The sequence below is a fragment of the Scyliorhinus torazame genome, chromosome 9 (genome assembly GCF_047496885.1).
Source record: "Scyliorhinus torazame isolate Kashiwa2021f chromosome 9, sScyTor2.1, whole genome shotgun sequence".
NCBI lineage: Eukaryota > Metazoa > Chordata > Chondrichthyes > Carcharhiniformes > Scyliorhinidae > Scyliorhinus > Scyliorhinus torazame.
In genome coordinates this window covers 71,186,631-71,207,455 of record NC_092715.1, presented here as the reverse complement: position 1 = coordinate 71,207,455, position 20,825 = coordinate 71,186,631, and the positions used below count along the sequence as shown (strand labels likewise).

Here is a 20,825-nt window from a genome sequence, read left to right as displayed (position 1 = left end):
GCCATCTCCCTGGCCCTACACTCGGCCCTAGCGCATCTCGACAACAAGGACTCCTCCATCACTTCTATTTGAAATGAAAACTGCTTATTGTCAAAGTAGGCTTCAAATGAAGTTACTGTGAAAAGCCCCTAGTCGCCACATTCTGGCGACTGTTCGGGGAGCCTGGTACGGGAATTGAACCCCTGCTGATGGCCTTGTTCTGCTTTACAAGCCAGCTATTTAGCCCACTGTGCTAAACAAGCCCCAGATATTTATTGATTCCAGCTCCGCCTTCAACAACATAATCCCAGCCGAGCTCATATCAAAGCTCCAAAACAAAGGACTTGGCTCCTCACTCTGCAACTGGATCCTCGACTTTCTGACCCACAGACCACAATCAGTAAGAATAAACAACAACACCTCCTCCACAATAGTCCTCAATACCGGGGGCCCCTACTATACTCCCTGTACACACACGACTTTGTGGCAAAATTTGGTTCCAACTTCATCTACAAGTTTGCTGACGATACAACCATGGTGGGCCGGATCTCGAATAACGACCAATCAGAATACAGGAGGGAGATAGAGAACCTAGTGGAGTGGTGTAACAACAACAATCTATCCCTTAATGCCAGCAAAACTAAAGAGCTGGTCATTGACTTCAGGAAGCAAAGTACTGCACAAACGCCTGTCAGCATCAATGGGGCCGAGGTGGAAATGGTTAGCAGTCTCAAATTCCTAGGGGTACACATCTCCAAAAATCTGTCCTGGTCCACCCACGTCGACACTACCACCAAGAAAGCACAACAGCACCTATAATTATCCAGGAAACTAAGGAAATTTGGCATGTCCACATTAACACTTACCAACTTCAGAGAGTCGTGAACACAGCCCAGTCCATCACACGAACCTGCCTCCGATCCATTGACTCCATCTACACCTCCCGCTGCCTGGGGAAAGCGGGCAGCATAATCAAAAGCCCCTCCCACCCGGCTTACTCACTCTTCCAACTTCTTCCTTCGGGCAGGAGATGCAAAAGTCTGAGAACACGCACGAACAGGCTCAGAAAACAGCGTCTTCCCCGCTGTTACCAGACTCCTAAATGACCCTCTTATGGACTGACCTCATTAACACTACACCCAATGCTTCACCCAATGCTGGTGTTATGTAGTTACATTGTGTACCTTGTGTTGCTCTATTATGTATTTTCTTTTCTTTTCTTTCCATGTACTTAATGATCTGTTGAGCTGCTCGCAGAAAAATACTTTTCACTGTACCTCAGTACACGTGACAATAAACAAAATCCAAATCCAAATGATAAGTTGCCTTCTTGAACTGAGGCAATCTTTGTGGGAAGGTATACCCAAAGTGCCGTTAGGTGCAGAGTTCCAGGTTTTTGAGCAAGCAGCGATGAGGGAGCAGTGCTATATTTCCAGTCAGGATGGTGTGTGACTTGGAGGGGAACTTGCAGATGATAGCGTTGTCATGCATATGCTGCCTTTGTTCTCATTGTTAATAGAGGTCACAAGTTTGGAAGGTGCTGTCTAACGGGCCTTGGTGGGTTGCTGCAGTGTATCTTGTAGATGTTACACACTTCTGCCTTGTGCATCAGTGGTGGAGGGAGTGAATGGTGAAGGACAGTTTGCCGAATCAAGCAGGCTGACTTTGTCCTGAATGGTGTCTAGCTTCTTGTTGTTGGAGCTGTACTCATCCAGGCAAGTGCAAAGTATTGCTCATGACTTGTTCCTTGTAGATGATGGTGGAAAGGCTGTGGGAGTCAGGAACTGAGTAATTCACTCGGAATACCCTGTGCCTGATCTGCTTTTGCAGCCACAGCATTCACATGGCTGGTCCAGTTTGTTTCTAATCAAAGGTAACCCCCCAGAATATTGATGGTGGGGGTCTTGACAATGATAATACCATTGACTGGCAATGGGGTGGTCTTATGTTGAAACTGATCATTGCCTGGCACTTCTGTGGCATGCATGTTACTTTCCACTTTTCCACCAAAGCCTGAATCTTGTCTAGGTCTTGCTGCATGCGGTTTAGTATCTGAGTTGTCACAAATAGTACAGAATGCTGTGCAATCATCAGTGAGCACCCCATTTCTGACCTTATGGAATGAAAACCTTTGATGATACAGCTGAAAATGGTTGGTTCTAAGACACTGTCCTTAGGAACACCTGCAGTGATGACTTGGGTTTGAGATGATCAACAGTCTTCCTTTTTGGTAGAGATAATTGTAATGAGTGGAAAGACTTTCCCTTCACCCCCATTGACTCCAGTTTTACAAAGCTCCTCGATGCCAAACTCAGTCAAATGCCACCTTGATGTCAAGCGCAGTCACTCTCCCCTCCCCTCTGGAATTCAGCTCCTTTGTCCAAGTTTAGACCAAGGATTTAATGAGGCCAGGAGCTGAGTGGTTTGAGTGGAAAAGTTTGGGAATTGGGGAAAAAAACGAAGAGGGACTTGCATTTATGTACGACATTTCATAGCCATCAACCCAAAGTACTTCACAACCAAAACAGTAATTTTGAAGTGTAGCCACTCTACAGATTTGGATTTGGATTTGTTTATTGTCACGTGTACCAAGGTGCAGTGAAAAGTATTTTTCTGCAAGCAACTCAACAGATCATTAAGTACATGGAAAGAAAAGGAAATAAACGATAATACATAATAGGGCAACACAAGGTACACAAGGTAACTACCTAACACCAGCATCGGGTGAAGCATACAGGGGTGTAGTGTTAATCAGGTCAGTCCATAAGAGGGTCGTTTAGGAGTCTGGTATCAGCGGGGAAGAAGCTGTTTTTGAGTCTGTCCGCGCTTGTTCTCAGACTTTTGTATCTCCTGACCGATGGAAGAAATTGGAAGAGTGAGTAAACCTATTAGGAGGGGACTTTGATTATGAAAAGATTAGAACGATTGTAAGATAAGTATAAAGGGGATCTGTTAGGGAGAGCTCACAGAGAATCGCCACACTCCGGCACCATCTTATGATTCCTTCTCTTATAATGTAGGAAAAGCAGCAACCAATATGTGCACAGAAAGATCCCCAAAACAGCAATGTGATAATGACTAGATAATCAGTTTTCATGATTAAGGGATAGGATATTGACCAAGGTACAGAGGATAAATCCCCTGCTCTTCAAAATAGTCCCATGGGATCTTTTACATCCATCTGAAACGATAGATGCAGTTTTAGTTGAATGATTTATCTCGAAGATGGTTATTGGCATGTCATGAGGAGTAGACTGATGGGCAATAATTGACCCAATTGGATTACAGTAGTTCTGCATTTTGTGAACCGAACATAACTTTGTCATTTTCCATATTGTCTGGTTGATGCCAACATTGTTGTTGTATTGAGGCAGCTTGGTTCGACACGTGGCTAGTTCTAGAGCACACGCCTCAGCACTACACCCAGGATATTCTTGGGGCTCATAGCCTTTGTGCTAACCAGTGTGTTCAGCAATTTCTTGATTACACATGGGGTAAGTGAAAATTGGTTGAAGATTGGAATCCAAGATGCTGGAGACCTCAGGAGGAGGCCAAGGTGGAGTATCCACTTGCAACCGTCTTCAGCCAGAAGGGCTAATCTTGTCTTTCGCATTTTTGTGCTGGGCTCCCCACCATTGAGGATGGGAGTGTTCGTCAAGCCTTCTCCTCCTCTTAGCAATTCAATTGGTCACCACCATTCACGTGGGCTGCAGAGCTTTACGTGAATCCATTGATCCATTGATTTTGGGGTTGCTTAGCTGACTATAGAAATGAAAACTGAAATGAAATGAAAATCGCTTGTTGTCACAAGTAGGCTTCAAATGAAGTTACTGTGAAAAGCCCCTAGTCGCCACATTCCGGCGCCTGTTCGGGGAGGCTGGTACGGGAATTGAACAGTGCTGCTGGCCTGCCTTGGTCTGCTTTCAAAGCCAGCGATTTAGCCCTGTGCTAAACTAGCCCCTATAGCATGCTGCTTTTGCTGTTTAGCATGCTTGCGGTAATGTGTTGTTGCTTCACACCTCATTTTCTGGTACATCTGGCTTGTTCACCGACATGCCTTATTGAACAAAGATTGTTCACCTGGCTTGAATCTGATGATGAGGTCAATTATGGTTGAATACAATTCTGCTGCTGCTGTTGATGGTTGACAGCTTCTCATCAATGTCCAATTTTTAACTGCTAGATCAGTTCTGAATCTATCCCGTTTAGGTCAACGGTAGTGCCACACAATGCGATGGAGGGTGTTTTCAATGGGCAGACATGTCTTATCTCCACAAGGACTGTGCAGGTCATCCTAGACTGGGGATTGTGTGATGAGAAAGGGATAATTGGCAATCTAGCTGTGCGTGGCCCCTTTGGGAGGAGCGATCATAATATGATAGAAGTCTTAGATGGAGAGTGACATATTTGATTCTGAGACGATGGTCCGGAATCTAAATAAAGGAAACTACAATGATATGAGGTGCAAAATGGCTATGATGGATTGGGGAATGTGACTTAAAGGGATGACAGTGGATAGGGAATGGCAAACATTCAAAGAACGGGTGGGTGAACTGCAACAATTGTTCATTCCTGCCTGGCGCAAAATTAAAATGGAAAAGGTGGTCAAGGGAAATCAGAGATAGTGCTGGATCCAAGGAAGAGGCATACAAATTGGCCAAAAAACCCAGCAGACCCAAGGATTGGGAGCAGTTTAGAATTCAGCAAAGGGATTTATTAAGAAGGGGAAAATAGAGCACGAGATAAGCTTGCAGGGAACATGAAAATTGACTGTGAAATGTTCTATAGGTATGCAAAGAGAAAAAGATTGGTGAAGGCAAAGAGTCAGAAACAAGGAAATTTACAATGGGGAACAAATAGCTGACCAACTAAATACATACACTGGTTCTGTCTTCACAAATGAGGACACAAGTAACATTCCAGAAACATTGAGGAACACAGGGTTTAGTGAGTGTGAGGAACTGAAGAACGTCAGTATTAGTAGGGAAATGGTGTTGGGGAAATTGATGGGTCTGAAGGCGATAAATCCCACAGCCTGATAATCTAAATCCCAGTGTACTTAAGGAAGTGGCCCCAGGAATAATGGATGCATTGGTGTTCATCTTCCAAAGTTCTGTAGACTCTGGAACAGCTCCTATGGACTGGAAGGTGGCTAATGTAACACCACTGTTTAAAAAGGGATATAGAGAGATAATGGGGAATTATAGACCAGTCAGCCTGATGTTGACAGGGGAGGAAAATGCTATAGTCCATTATAAACAATTTAATAGCAGAGCACTTGAAAAACAGTAGCAGGATCGGACAGAGTCAGCATAAATTTACAAAAGGGAAATCATGCTTGTTAAATCTACTGGAATTATTTGAGGATGTAACCAGTAGAGTTGATGAGTGGGAGTTTATTTGGACTTTCAGAAGGCTTTCGACAATGTCCCACATAAGAGGTTAATATGCAAAATTAAAGTGCATGAGATTGTGGGTTGTTTATTGAGATGGATAGAAAATTGGTTGGCAGACAGGAAACTAAGTTTGAATATAGCCAAATGGCTGGTGGGCACCACAGTGCCAGGACCTCAGCTATTCACAATGTATATTAATGATTTAGATGAAGGAACTAGATGTAATATCTCCAAATTTGCGAATGACACAAAGCTGGGTGAGAGGGTGAGCTGTGAGGAGGATGCAGAGATACCTCAGTGTGTGATTTGGACAAGCTGAGTGAGTGGGCAAATGAATGGCAGATGCAGTATCTTGTGGATAAATCCGAGGCTATCCACTGGTAGCAAAATCAGGAAGACAGATTATTATCTGAATGGCAAAAGATTGAGAGAGGGAAATGTGCAACGAGACCTGGGTGTCCGTGTACACCAGTCGCTGAAAGTAAGCATGCAGGTGCAGAAGGTGGTGAAGGCAGGAGATGGTATGCTGACTTTATAGCGAGAGGATTCAAGTACAAGAGCAGAATGTCTTGCTGCAATTATACAGGGCGTTGATGAGTCCACACCTGAAATATTGTGTGCAGTTTTGATCTCCTTTATCTGAGGAAGGATGGTCTTGCTATAGAGGTTTAGCAGAGTTATTTCTGGAATGGTGGAACTGATGTATGAGGAGAGATTGAGTTGGTTAGGATTATATTCACTAGAGTTTAGAAGAATCTGTGAGGAATCTCAGAAACCTATCAAATTCTAACAGGAATAGACAGGGTAGACTCAGGACGTTTCCGATGGTGGGTGGGGGGGGGTCCTGAATTGGGTCAGAATCTCCGGGTTGACTATTTAGGATTGAGATCAGGAGACATTTCTGCACCCAGAGAATGGTGAACCTATGGAATTCTCTACCACAGGAAACAGTTGAGGTCAAAACATTGCATGTTTCAAGAAGGAGTTAGAAATGGCTGTTGGGGCTAAAAAGATCAAAGGATTTGGGACCAAAGGATATGGGTGGAAAACAGGAACTGGTTACTTAGTTGGATGGTCAGCTATGGTCATAATGAATGGAGGAGAGGAGCAGGCTCAAAGGATTGAATTGCCTACTCCTTACTAGGGTTTCGAACATTTGTTTAAAAGTTTTCCAGGTATAACTTAAATTGTGTTCAGCTGCAGTGGAGTTCCAACAAATTTAATTAAATCAGCAAAGTCTTCCCACGTCGAATGTCCAGTATGAGTTTTCTTGTCATTTTGATCTTTCTTTGTCTGCATCTTGTATAATCTTCTAGGAAGTGTTCTGAAGTCACCTGGTACCATGTGTTATTCCTTGTCTCTGAATAAAGCTCATAGTCTGACAGTTGAAGTAAATGCTTTATTGTGAGTTTGTTCTCTCTCCAGCGCTTATACTATATTACGTCTGAGCTGCCTGTCTGTATCCTGCTCACCAGCTGCCGTTCCTGTGATGCATCCCTGACTTCCCATCTGTCTGTATTTATACATCTCCCATGCTCCCTCTAGTGATTGCTTAGTTGTATTGCATTTACATTTACACCTTGTGTATATACACAGATATGCAGATCACTACAACCAGCTGGTCAATGGGGTTTCCCATTGTGGGCAGCCCCACGCCATTGGGAAGTCCCTAAGCTGCCGGCGCAAAGGCGAACCCCGACAGCGAAGAATCCAGCTCCATATGTCTACTTCACAACATACTTTCCTCCCGATCTTTGTGCCATCTGCAAATTGAGCTATCATGCCTTCACTCCCTCATCTAAGTCATTGATGTACATTGTAAAAGGTGGAGTCCCCAGCACAGACCCCTGTGGGGTCTCACCACATCCTGCCAATCAGACAAAGACCCATTTGTGTATATCCTCTTGTTTTCTGCCAGCCAGTCAATCTTTAGTCCAGGCCAATATGTTACCCCCTTACACCATAAGCTTTATTTTTTCAATAACCTTTGATGTGGCACTTTCTCAAATGCTTTCTGGAAATCCATGTGCAGTACGTCTACAGGCTCCCATTTATCAACAGACATGTGACTCATTCAAAGAACTCCAATAAATTGGTTAAACATGATTTCCCTTCCATAAAAGCTGCTAACCCTTCCCAATGACCTTTCTTGTCCAAGTGCCCAGCTGTTATCTCTTAATGATCGATTCTAACATCAGCAATATCAAAGCTGTGGACAGGGAGGGGAAGAGAGGGAAACAGAGTGAAAAGTCATAGACTCACAGAATCCCTGCAGTGCAGAAGGAGGCCATTTGGCCCATTGAGTCTGCACCAACCCCCCCCCCCCCCCCCCCCGCCCCGAAAGAACCCCACCCATGCCCAATGCTCCTCCCCATCCCCATATTCCGACCTAGGGGCAATTTAGCATGGCCAATACACCTTAGCTGTACATCTTTGGACTGTGGGAGGAAACCGTAGCACCCGTAGGAAACCCACGCACACACGGGGAGAATGTGCAAACTCTGCACAGTCACCCAAGGTTGGAATCGAATCTAAGCATTGTGCCACCGTGCCACCCAAAATGGGGGGAAAACTTGTACAGACTGTAAAACTGTGAGTTGGGGAGCATGTTCCTCAGATTATTTATGTTTTGTAACTGTTCAAATAAGTTTGCTGAATACATTTACTGACAGACTCAAAGGCGAGCTGGGACTCATGGTCAGAGGCACTGCACTTCTGCTGCATTGCTGGATTCAATTAGACAAATGGATGTGTTCTGTGATGCTATGAAACTGTAGCCTATGCCACGATACTGTATGGAACATGGGGCAATAAATCCATTAAATAAATTCCATAAAAATCCCTTAGGTATTTCACTTGTGTGAAAATTACCAACATGATTCTTCCATCAACCCAGTCACTAGTTTGTAGGAGTTACTGGTGGAAATAAATGCCCTTATTCCTCTGGGATCCATATTGAAATTGAGGCCATCCAGAATCCCTCACTGTAGAGCTCTTGTTAAAATGAGTTCAAGCAATCTTAATGTAGTTCCCAATGTGCAGGAGTTCACTGCACAAACCAGCTCATAATTCAGCTCTTGACAGTTAACCAACTGCCATACTCAGAAAGGCCATAAATATGTCTAGCATCAGAAATTCAAAGGCTTCAATAGTTCAGTAAGCAGTTAAAGCAGATTGAAGTGAGGTTTGGGGAGGTTTACTTTGCTGTTAGCACTTACTGCAGGGGAGTTACAATTGGTCTCAGCATTCCTGGAAAACTGACTCAGATTTCCCACTCTTAAGCACTATTCAGTTTAGATCCCAGAACTGTAAAGATGCAATTTATCTAATGATCTCTGCTGGAAGATGTTCACAAGTTGAATGAGGGCAGATCATGGTTGGCTATGATTCTCATCACAGTTGAATAGGCTGCCAATATTCACTTTTGACGAATAACAATTTGGTCCAACTGAGCAAGGAATTAACATCTTCCGGAGAGCGTTGCATTTTCAGATTTCCAGGTTCTGAAAATGTATACAATCACTTTGATGGCAAATTAAAATTAATTAATTTCACAATCCTTATTTGGAACACATAATAGACTACAATGTACCTTTGTGCTTATCATGATTTAAAGACATTTCGGATCCGAACTGAGAATATCCATCAGACAAGACTGAAGTCATATCCGCATCCTACAGGAGAAAAACACATCAGTTAACGAGTAGAATAGGCTTTGTGATTTGATTCAAAAATGTTAATTTGCATGAATCAGGTATGGACAAAATGTCTCTGTACTCAGGTTTGTGCCAGCAATGTGCTGCAGCATTTGTTAGGTAAGCAAAAAGAAAGCCTTGCCTTTATATAGGACTTTTCCAACCACCACACCACGCAGTTTTGATGAGATCAATGAAGCCTCTCACTGAGGGGCTGTTTAGCACAGGGCTAAAGAGCTGGCTTTGAAAGCAGACCAAGGCAGGCCAGCAGCACGGTTCAATTCCCGTCCCAGCCTCCCCGAACAGACGCTGGAATGTGGCGACTAGGGGCTTTTCACAGTAACTTCATTTGAAGCCTACTTGTGACAATAAGCAATTTTCATTTCAGATAGACACTGAAGCCAACTTAGGTACATATGCATGAAACAGAAAGGAGATTGCCTAAGCCGAGTGGTATTCAGGAAGTGCAGTGGTGAAGGAGGCACCTTTGGGTCAAATTGGAGAGCTCAAATCAAAAGTCATGATGATTGTGGCTGCTCGTCTGATCCAACAAAATCATTTTAAAGAATCTCTGAGGCAGAACAAACACATTGGGTGCGATTCTCTGATCTCGTTGTACTCTCGCTCGAGTGAAACGGGGCCAGGGAATAGTGGCAGAGGCCAAAAACGAGATCTGCACCAGGTGCCAAACAGTTTGCGATGCAACCGGCCCCCTCCCATTGGCAAAATCAGGATCTAGCTATAGCGTGGCGAGAAACCAATCATCACCACTTAATCTCCATTTCCATACTATTAACGGGAGACACCCCATATCCAACGGCCTCCTGTCATTCAGTAGCCTCCCCAGCAAGTGGTCACGCTGGCGCCTGGAGCACTTTTGAAAAACATTAACCTGGCAGAAGGGCTCCTGTGGAAGCCGAAGAGGTAAGTAGCCATCTTTTCTCACAGGCAAAGAGCCCGGGGGTGCTGGAATTTCCACCCCAGTGCTTTTTAGGGGAGGGGGGGGGGCAACACCTACAACCCCCACCGGGCGGTTGAAGGCTATTGCTAATAGGGAATTGGCAATCGTGTTTAAGTGAGCACTTCACACAACCCAAGTGGACTCCCGTGGGCAGGCGGGTGCCTGGAGAGATGGGCAGAGGGACCCGTGGTCAGCCCGCTTTGCAGAAGGAAGTGACAGAGGCATCATAATGGTTGTGCAAAATGGTATTTAATGTGTTGTACAAAGCTCACTCTCAATGGTGCTGGCCCCACCCCAACCCACCCCCTCCCCTGGGGCCCTCAGTGATCCTCAACGTGCTAGGTTCTCCTAGCTCTACCTCTAGCTGTTTCCCCAGGTTGCACATATGAGATGGAAGCTGCCAGCTGCCTACCTCGTCCCATGACTTTCGATGCCCCTGCCGGATGTTATCTGGGAGCTCTGAGGCCGAAGGGCCCCGGTTCACTAGTCGACGGCACATACCCAGCCGTGCCATCCTGTCCCATGTGCTGACCTCGAGACACTGCCTCATCAGAGGGGTGGAACTCGGGGGAGCTAATGGCCACCTTCGCCACTCCACAATGGGTCCAGGTTGGTACTCGGCACCTCTTCCTCCCGAGGCCGTTAGGGTCCTGGTGTTCACCTTGGGATGGAGGGGCAGCTGGTTTAAGCCCCAGCTGCTCCTGCACATCTGGCTCTGCCAGCCCTGGTGCTTCCCCATGGTCTGCACCATTGTGCCAACGCCCTCAGCGATGCTCCTCAGTGACTGGGACATGCTCTGCAGTGCTTCAGCCATACCCACCTGCAACTGGGACAAACTCCGCAGAGCCGCTGCCATGCCCATCTGAGATCGGGACATGTACCGCAGAATCTCATCAAGTTCGGCCTGGTACTGGGGGACATTCCCCAGCGAGTCGGACATTCTGCCGAGACTCTCAGACATAGCCGATACCGACTGAGCGACGCCTTGGACACCTTCACTCATGTTGCCGACGTCGTGCACCAGCCTCTCCACTGCGGTTGTCACTCGAGCAGTGTTGGTCTTGGTGTCACACATTGCCGGCGACATCTCCTACGCCCGCAGCCTCTGGGACTCCTCCAAGGGCAGCACGGTAGCACAACATTAATTGGTCCACTTAATGCAGCCTCATGGGCTTCTATTGGTTAAGATGTATGTTAGCTCCGCCCTGCTAGGTGGGGTATAAGAGCCCGTGCCGCCCCAGCAGCCTTCATTCTCTACCTGAGCTGCTGGGGGAAACATCTAGCTTATTAAAGTTGGACGACAACCTCGCTTTAGTGGTCATTTGACGCCTACTTGTGACAATAAGCGATTTTCATTTCATTTCATTTTCACAAGTGGATAGCAGTGTGGCTTCACAGCACCAGGGTCCCAGGTTCGATTCCCCGCTGGGTCACTGTCTGTGCGTAGTCTTCACGTTCTCCCCGTGTCTGCGATGGCTTCCTCCGGGTGCTCCGGTTTTCTCCCACAGTCCAAAGACGTGCAGGTTAGGTGGATTGGCCATGAATAATTGGCCTTAGTGACCAAAAAAGGTTAGGAGGGGTTATTGGATTACGGGGATAGGGTGTAAGTGAGGGTTTAAGTGGGTCGGTGCAGACTCAATGGGCCGAATGGCCTCCTTCTGCACTGCATGTTCTATGTTCTATGTGGCTATACCTCTGCTGGAGTGACACTGACATCTCCCTTTGAATGTCCAGACGCACCCTCTCATCTCCATTATCTTTGTACCACAGGCTCAGCGTCAGACCTGGATCCTGGGATCCAGCAGTCCTCCAACTGCAGTTTCGCCAGGGGGTTCCTGCCTCCACCTGATGTGCATCAGCAGCAGTGTGGTGCTCACCAGATTGTGCCCCAGAAGCCTGTCCACTAACATGCCCCACTGAGGTGTGTGTATCTGCGCTGGTGGAGGGTGGGGATGACAGCTGTGCCGCAACTATAACAGTTGCATCCTCGGAGTTCCCCACCGAGGTTTTCGCCTTGGAGTCAGGACAGGGTCATCCCCACCCTCCGCCGGGATGGGCCAGCGCTATCGGCAGGTGGACCTGCGGGAGAATGGATAAGTGAACAATGGGAGGGTAGGGTCAGTCAGTAAGGCAATAACAATTCACGTTTGACAGGTCCTCCGGGTGGAGCCTGGTGGTTCCTCACCTCTGTGGCTTCTGTCAGCCTCCGCTTCGGTGACCACCCTGTCCTCGGCCACACTGATCACCTCCAGGGCATGCTCCTCAAAGGTGGTGAGGATTCTTAAGTCCGGCAACCCACCGCCAGTCTGGGCCCTCTCCCGCCGATTATGGGAGAGCTTTTCCTGCGAAGACACAGAGAAGGCATCATTAGCCACACGTGGTTCACAGTGGTGGGGGCGGTTGAAGTGGGAGGGGATGGAGGGAGGATTGAGGGTTGCATGGTTAGCTGGGGTGTGGGTGCTCCCTTGGCGGGGGGCGGGGGGGGGGCGAGGGGGGGGCCTTGTGGCATTGGTGTCTATTCGCTCGTGCTGCCTGGTGACCTTCTTACGGCACTGAAGTCCTTGGGGCAGGTCTCCTGGGCGCCTTTATTGCGAGCTGGCTGGGGTTGGCTGAGCAAGCACAGCTTAAATGCTGTTCTACCTTGTTAGCGGATGGCTGGCGAGCGCGGTCCTGTCGAATCAGCTGGCGAGCCTTCATTTGCAACAAGAAGCCCATGAGGCTGCGTTAAGTGGACCAATTAATGTTGAACAGTGTTGCTGGCCTCACTGGGCCGAGTCCCAGGAAGCTTGCGGCAATTCCCACTCGCTACCACTCTTCGAAATTTTTCCGGAGAATTGCACCCATTGTTGGCCCTCAGAATCTCGAGGGATACAATTGCTGAAAGTAAAGAATGTGGAGTCTCAGAAGATCGTTTTGGAGGTGTGGTAGTAGAGGTATTACGGTATCTGACAGGCTGGAGCACCATTGGTGGAAACTGTATGCTTGCTATTGGTTAAGATGTATGGTAGCTCCGCCCTGCTAGGCGGGGTATAAGAGCCCATGCCACCCCAGCAGCCTTCATTCTGTACCTGAGCTGCTGGGGGAAACATCTAGCTTATTAAAGTTGGACTACAACCTTGCTTTCGTGGTCATTGACTGTGCATCAATTTAATAAGCTAGATTTAAAAGGATAGAACTCCGAATTAAGCCGGAGTGTCTGCAACTCAGCCCCCACGCGGCGAACTCAGCGGCAATCTTCAAGCACCGGCTGGCGTGCTTTAAAGGGTATCTCGGGACGGCCGAAAACACACCCACGGGAGAACAGAAAATGCAAGTCCTGCACTCAAGGGTGAGCCCGGAGATTTCCACCCTCATCGAGGAAGCGGAAGACTTTGACGCAGTAATAGAGCTGCTAAAAGGACATTATATTCGCCCGGTAAACCCGGTCTACGCCCGGCACCTACCAGCAACAAGGCGACAAACCCCTGGGGAATCGCTGGAAGAATTCTACCGTGCACTCCTGGTGTTGGGGAGAAATTGTAGCTGCCGCAAGTTTCGGCGAGCGAACACACTGAACTCTTCGTCCGGGACGCTTTCGTGGCAGGTATGCTATCCTCACAAATCTGCCAGCGACTACTAGAAAAAGACACTCTGGGTCTCAAGGAGGCACGGGCCCTTGCAGGCTCCCTGGATGTGGCCTCCAGGAACGCCCGCGCTTACGTCCTCGACCGCGCGGCAGCCCCCTGGGCAGCGTGAAACCCCTCCGCAGCCAACCCCGAGACATCACCCATCCCCCCACAAGCCTGTGCTGCAAAGCGGCCTGGCAACCCCGGGGGGCCCCGCTGCTACTTTTGCGGGCAGGCCAAGCACCCCCGCCAGCGCTACCCAGCACGCGCATCCACCTGCAAGGGATGCGGCAAAAAGGGCCATTTCGTGGGGCTATGTCAGGCCCGTGCGGTTGCCGCGGTCTCCAGTGGCGAATGCGGACCACCACCACAAACCACTCCACGGTCCCCGTGCGGCCAGCGGTCGCCGCCATCTTCCTACTCCAGGGCCACGTGCGGACCCCGGGCGCCGCCATCTTGTCCCGTGGACGCCACGTTAGAGGGATGGCCGCCGCCATTTTGTGCACCCCCAGCCATGTGCGACCAATGGGAGCTGCCACCTTGGATGAACCCCCAGGACCCCAGCTCGGCTGACCACGCACTGCCCGACGAGAACACTCAACTGCATCAGGGGTGAACTGGCAAGGTGGATACAGAACTGGCTAGGCCATAGAAGGCAGAGGGTAGCAATGGAGGGATGCTTTTCTAATTGGAGGGCTGTGACCAGTGGTGTTCCACAGGGATCAGTGCTGGGACCTTTGCTCTTTGTAGTATATATAAATGATTTGGAGGAAAATGTAACTGGTCTGATTAGTAAGTTTGCAGACGACACAAAGGTTGGTGGAATTGCGGATAGCGATGAGGACTGTCGGAGGATACAGCAGGATTTAGATTGTCTGGAGACTTGGGCGGAGAGATGGCAGATGGAGTTTAACCTGGACAAATGTGAGGTAATGCATTTTGGAAGGGCTAATGCAGGTAGGGAATATACAGTGAATGGTAGAACCCTCAAGAGTATTGAAAGTCAAAGAGATCTAGGAGTACAGGTCCACAGATCACTGAAAGGGGCTACACAGGTGGAGAAGGTAGTCAAGAAGGCATACGGCATGCTTGCCTTCATTGGCCGGGGCATTGAGTATAAGAATTGGCAAGTCATGTTGCAGCTGTATAGAACCTTAGTTAGGCCACACTTGGAGTATAGTGTTCAATTCTGGTCGCCACACTACCAGAAGGATGTGGAGGCTTTAGAGAGGGTGCAGAAGAGATTTACCAGAATGTTGCCTGGTATGGAGGGCATAAGCTATGAGGAGCGGTTGAATAAACTCGGTTTGTTCTCACTGGAACGAAGGAGGTTGAGGGGCGACCTGACAGAGGTATACAAAATTATGAGGGGCATTGACAGAGTGGATAGTCAGAGGCTTTTCCCCAGGGTAGAGGGGTCAATTACTAGGGGGCATAGGTTTAAGGTGAGAGGGGCAAAGTTTAGAGTAGATGTACGAGGCAAGTTTTTTACGCAGAGGGTAGTGGGTGCCTGGAACTCACTACCGGAGGAGGTAGTGGAGGCAGGGACGATAGGGACATTTAAGGGGCATCTTGACAAATATATGAATAGGATGGGAATAGAAGGATACGGACCCAGGAAGTGTAGAAGATTGTAGTTTAGTCGGGCAGTATGGTCGGCACGGGCTTGGAGGGCCGAAGGGCCTGTTCCTGTGCTGTACATTTCTTTGTTCTTTGTTCTTTGTTCTTTGCTGCGATTAGCCTCGGTGACTCTGGATCAGTCCCGGCCTCGAACACTCTCAACTGCTACAACGACTGTATTTATCAACGGGCACGAGACGTCCTGCCTAATCGACTCTGGGAGCACGGAGAGCTTCATACACCCCGACATGGTAAGGCGCTGTTCTCTCCTCATCCACCCCGTTAATCCAAAAATCTCCCTGGCCTCCGGTTCACACTCAGTGGAGATAAAGGGGTTTTGTGTAGCAAACCTCACAGTCCAGGGAAGGGAGTTCAAAAATTTCCTTCTCTATGTCCTTCCCCACCTTTGCGCGGCTACACTCCTGGGTTTAGGCTTCCAGTGTAACCTCCAAAGTCTAACCTTCAAATTCGGCAGCCCAATACCCCCCCTCACTGTCTGTGGCCTCGCGACCCTAAAGGTCGACCCGCCTTCACTGTTTGCGAACCTCACCCCGGATTGAAAACCCGTCGCCACCAGGAGCAGACAGTACAGTGCCCAGGATCATATCTTTATCAGGTCAGAGGTCCAAAGGCTACTGAATGAAGGGGTCATTAAAGCCAGTAACAGCCCCTGGAGAGCTGTAGTAGTGGTGGTAAAGACCTGGGAGAAGCATAGGATGGTCATCGACTACAGTCAGACCATCAACAGGTTTACGCAGCTGGACGCGTACCCTCTCCCCCGCATATCCGACCTGGTAAACAGGATCGCGCATTATAAGGTCTTCTCCACTGTGGATCTCAAGTCCGCCTACCACCAGCTCCCCATCCGCACTAGTGACCGCAAATACACTGCCTTCGAGGCAGATGGGCGGTTCTACCACTTCTTAAGGGTTCCCTTCGGTGTCACTAACGGGGTCTCGGTATTCCAGCGCGAGATGGACCGAATGGTTGACCGGTACGGTTTACGGGCAACAAACCTGTCTCTAGATAATGTTACCATCTGAGGCCACGACCAGCAGAACCACGACACCAACCTCCGAAAATTCCTCCAGACCGCAAAATTCCTTAACCTTACATACAATAACGATAAATGCGTGTTCAGCACCGACCGCCTAGCCATCCTCGGCTACGTAGTGCGAAATGGAGTTATAGACCCCGACCCTGAACGCATGCGCCCCCTTATGGAGTTCCCCCTCCCTCACTGCTCCAAGGCCCTGAAGCGCTGCCTAGGGTTTTTCAGTTACTACGCCCAGTGGGTCCTCAACTATGCGGACAAGGCATGTCCCCTGATCCAATCCACAGCTTTTCCCCTGTCGATAGAGGCCCGCCAGGCCTTAAGCCGCATCAAAGCAGACATTGCAAAGGCCACGATGCATGCCATCGACGAGTCCCTCCCCTTCCAGGTCGAGAGCGATGCGTCTGACGTAGCTCTGGCGGCCACCCTCAACCAAGCGGGCAGACCAGTGGCCTTCTTCTCACGTACCCTTCATGCTTCCGAAATCCGCTACTCCTCAGTCGAAAAGGAGGCCCAGGTCATAGTAGAAGCTGTGCGACATTGGAGGCATTACCTGGCCGGCAGGAGATTCACTCTCCTCTCTGACCAACGGTCGGTGGCTTTCATGCTTGATAATGCATTGCGGGGCAAGATAAAAAACGACAAGATCTTGCGGTGGAGGATCGAACTCTCCACCTACAACTACGAGATCTTGTCCCGTCCCGGGAATCTAAATGAGCCTCCTAATGCCCTGTCCAGTGGAACATGTGCCACCGCACAAGTGGACCACCTCCGAGCCCTCCACGAGGGCCTCTGCCACCCGGGGGTCACTCGCTTTTTACATTTTGTCAAGACCCGCAATCTGCCCGACTCCATCGAGGAGGTCAGGACAGTCACCAGGGACTGCCAAATCTGTGCGGAGTGCAAATCGTACTTCTACCGGCCAGAGAAAGCACACCTGATAAAGGCTTCCCGTCCCTTTGAACGCCTCAGCATGGACTTCAAAGGCCCCCTCCCCTCCACCGACTGCAACACGTACTTCCTGAACGTGATTGACGAGTACTCCCGGTTCCCATTCGCCATCCCCTGCCCCGACATGACCGCAACCACCGTCATCAAGGCCCTCCATTGCATCTTTTCACTGTTTGGGTTCCCCACTTACATACATAGTGATAGGGGGTCCTCCTTTATGAGCGATGAACTGCGTCAATTCCTGCTCAGCAAGGGCATCGCCTCAAGCAGGGCGACCAGTTACAACCCCCAGGGTAATGAACAGGTAGAGAGGGAGAACGGAACGGTCTGGAAGACCGTCCTACTGGCCCTACGGTCCAGGAACCTCCCAGTCTCCCCCTGGCAGGAAGTCCTCCCAGATGCCCTCCACTCCATCCGGTCACTGCTTTATACCACCACCAACCAGACACCTCACGAACGCTTCCTTGTCTTCCCTAGGAAGTCCTCCTCTCCCGACCTGGCTGGCAGCACCCGGACTCATCCTGCTCCGAAAACACGTGCGGGCGCACAAATCGGACCCGTTGGTCGAGAGGGTCCATCTGCTCCATGCTAACCCCCAGTACGCCTACGTTGACGGCCGACAAAATACGGTCTCCCTAAGAGTCCTGGCGCCCGCCGGAGCCCCACGCACACCCCAGCTCCACGCACACCCCAGCTCCACGCACACCCCAGCCACCAGTCCCACCCTCCCCTCCACCAGGGCACCTTACAGGAGGATTGGTCATTCCGCCGGCCCCGTCTATCCCCGCCCCCCCCCCACCTCCCCCACCCACCGACGCACCCCGCAGGCGCTCCCTTCCCAGGTCAACCGTTTTCCCCACCAGCGCCGTCTAGGGGTGTCGAAGCTGCCATGGAGATCGAAGCCACGCTCCCAGAGTCACAGATGCCCTTGCCTCCACCGGAGTCACCGCCGAAGCTCCGACGATCACAGAGGACAAACAGGGCCCCCGACCGACTGATTGCTTCATTTTAAATTGTAAACTGTAAACTGTAAATTTACATCATCGATTGTAAATAGCTATCAGAATTGTAAATAGTTACAAAACGCTGTACGGAGGTATTCCGGTACCTCCATAACTAATTCTACCACGTTGCCATGTTTGTAGTATCAGGCCACCACCCCCGCCAGACTCTTTTTTAACAGGGGGTGAATGTGGTATTAGAGGTATTACGGTACCTGATAGGCTGGAGCACCATTGGTGGAAACTGTATGCTTGCTATTGGTTAAGATGTATGGTAGCTCCGCCCTGATAGGCGGGGTATAAGGGCCCGTGCCGCCCCAGCAGCCTTCATTCTGTACCTGAGCTGCTGGGAGAAACAGCTAGCTTATTAAAGCCTTCAGTTGGACTACAACCTCGCATTAGTGGTCATTGATCGTGCATCAGGAGGTGACACCAGCATGTGTACCATTTGTTAAAAGCACTTACCATTATGAGAACAATAAATCAGCAGGCAGCATCGAGGTGTTTTCAGCAGAATAGTTCAAATTGCTGAATTTGATAATTTTAAAAAGCATTAGGAGTAAAAGCAATTTGTGTTGCCCTCTGCTGGACAACCTGATATAATTGGATTGGATTTGTTTGGATTGGATTTGTTTATTGTCACGTATACCGAGGAACAATGAAAACTATTGTACTGTGCGCGGCTCAAAAATAGCATTCCGTACATGAAAAGAAAATACTTCGGGCAAACATAAAATACACAATGTAAATATATACACACAAGCATCGGGTGAAGCACAGAGGAATGTAGAATTTATCAGATCAGTCCATGAGAGGGTCGTTTAGGAGTCTGGTAACAGCGGGGAACATCAGAGTGAACATCAGAGTGTTGAATAGGCCTGACATTGGGCAAAATGTGCCCTCCCGTCATGCCTGAGGATGGCCTGAAACCGATCATTGGGCCTTACTAACATTAAAAGATGGAGCACTTGGCATCTGTCAGGTATAGAATCATAGAATTTACAGTGCAGAAGGAGGCCATTCGGCCCATCGAGTCTGCACCAGCTCTTGGAAAGAGCACCCTACCCAAGGTCAACACCTCCACTCTATTCCCATAACCCAGTAACCCCACCCAACACTAAGGGCAATTTTGGACACTAAGGGCAATTTATCATGGCCAATCCACCTAACCTGCACACCTTTGGACTGCGGGAGGAAACCGGAGCACCCGGAGGAAACCCACGCACACACGGGGAGGATGTGCAGACTCCGCACAGACAGTAACCCAAGCCGGAATCAAATCTGGGACCCTGGAGCTGTGAAGCAATTGTGCTATCCACAATGCTACTGTGCTGCCCACTAATGTACAGGCTGACAGGTGGTGTGCTACTTGATTAACTTGATCAAAGTCTCACCCTAAGATTTGAATACATTATTTCCATTTATCAATTAAATTGAGGTCCAACAAATTTAGCATTATTTAGGAATATCCTGATATCATTTGACAAAAACATTTACATCCATTTTGCCTTTCCCAGAGGACACCACTCCTATATTTTGATTAATATAGAAAGGAGGAGGAGGAAGAGATGAAAATAACCCAAAAACTGAACTAAAACACAGTGCTGGAAAAACTCAGCAGGTCTGGTAGCATCTGTGGAGAGAGAAACAGAATTATTCAGAACATATGTTTTCATTTGGAACTCTCTGCTCTTTGGACTCTATTAATAACATTTGGACAGTTGTGCATTAAAATCTGTATAAAATGTATAAAAAAGACAATTTTTCATTAGACTCAAGGGCCATTCTTCCTGGGATTTGAGCCTGGGATGTTAATAGGTGTAAAATCTGGTGACATCTCCACCTCCTACACATTGCTATGGGATTTCCAATGCTTCTCCTGAAGGAGAGATGGTACTGGGCTTGCATCTACAATAGTTGTTGGATAGGAGGAGGCAGGAAAATGTTGCAGGACAAAGGTTTTCCTTTCACCCTTCAAATCACCAGTTTCATTGGAAGATTAAGGCCTCCAGAAAAAGGTGTGCTGGCTTTCAGATCTCCTTTGATAAGAGGGGCTGGGCAGCAAGGCAAGGGAGGCTGAAAAAAAGTTACTACCTTCCTGGCCCAGTTTCTTCATTGACTTTCAGACCTGAGACGCCTATAGGTTTATATTTTCCAACTGCAGCCAGAAGGTCCAAAGCTTGCACCCAGGCCTGTCAGCACACCTCTATTTATCATAACCCTTTGTCACATGCTATGTCCTAATTGAGAATGAGGAGAAGTTGATGATCTAATTCTAGACCTTCGCCTTTATATCCCAAGCAACTGCCAAGGAGCCAATGTATGCTGAGAATTGTGCTATCCAACTGAGTACAAGCTTAGCCATACCTGGACAGGTTCAGTGCACTTTAGATGAGCTGTGTCTGCCTAGCAGACAGTCAGTGCAGGAATCCCCTGTGGTTGTCCCCCTCTCGAACAGGTATACCGCTTTGGATACTGTCGGGGGGGATAGCCTATCAGGGGAAAACAGCAGCAGCCAGAGCAGTGGCACCATGGCTGGCTCTGATGTTCAGCAGGGAGGATC

General features: G+C 48.7%; 1 protein-coding gene across 2 annotated transcripts in view; it reads right to left on the bottom strand.

The window, feature by feature from the left end:
- Positions 1-20,825, bottom strand: part of LOC140429995 (low-density lipoprotein receptor class A domain-containing protein 1-like) — a 68,596-nt gene that overhangs the window by 29,833 nt on the left and 17,938 nt on the right. For both annotated transcript variants that reach the window (XM_072517570.1, XM_072517571.1), the window contains exon 2: positions 8,968-9,049. In XM_072517570.1, coding sequence (XP_072373671.1) covers positions 8,968-9,049 — 82 coding nt within the window. The remainder of the gene's footprint in view (positions 1-8,967; positions 9,050-20,825) is intronic.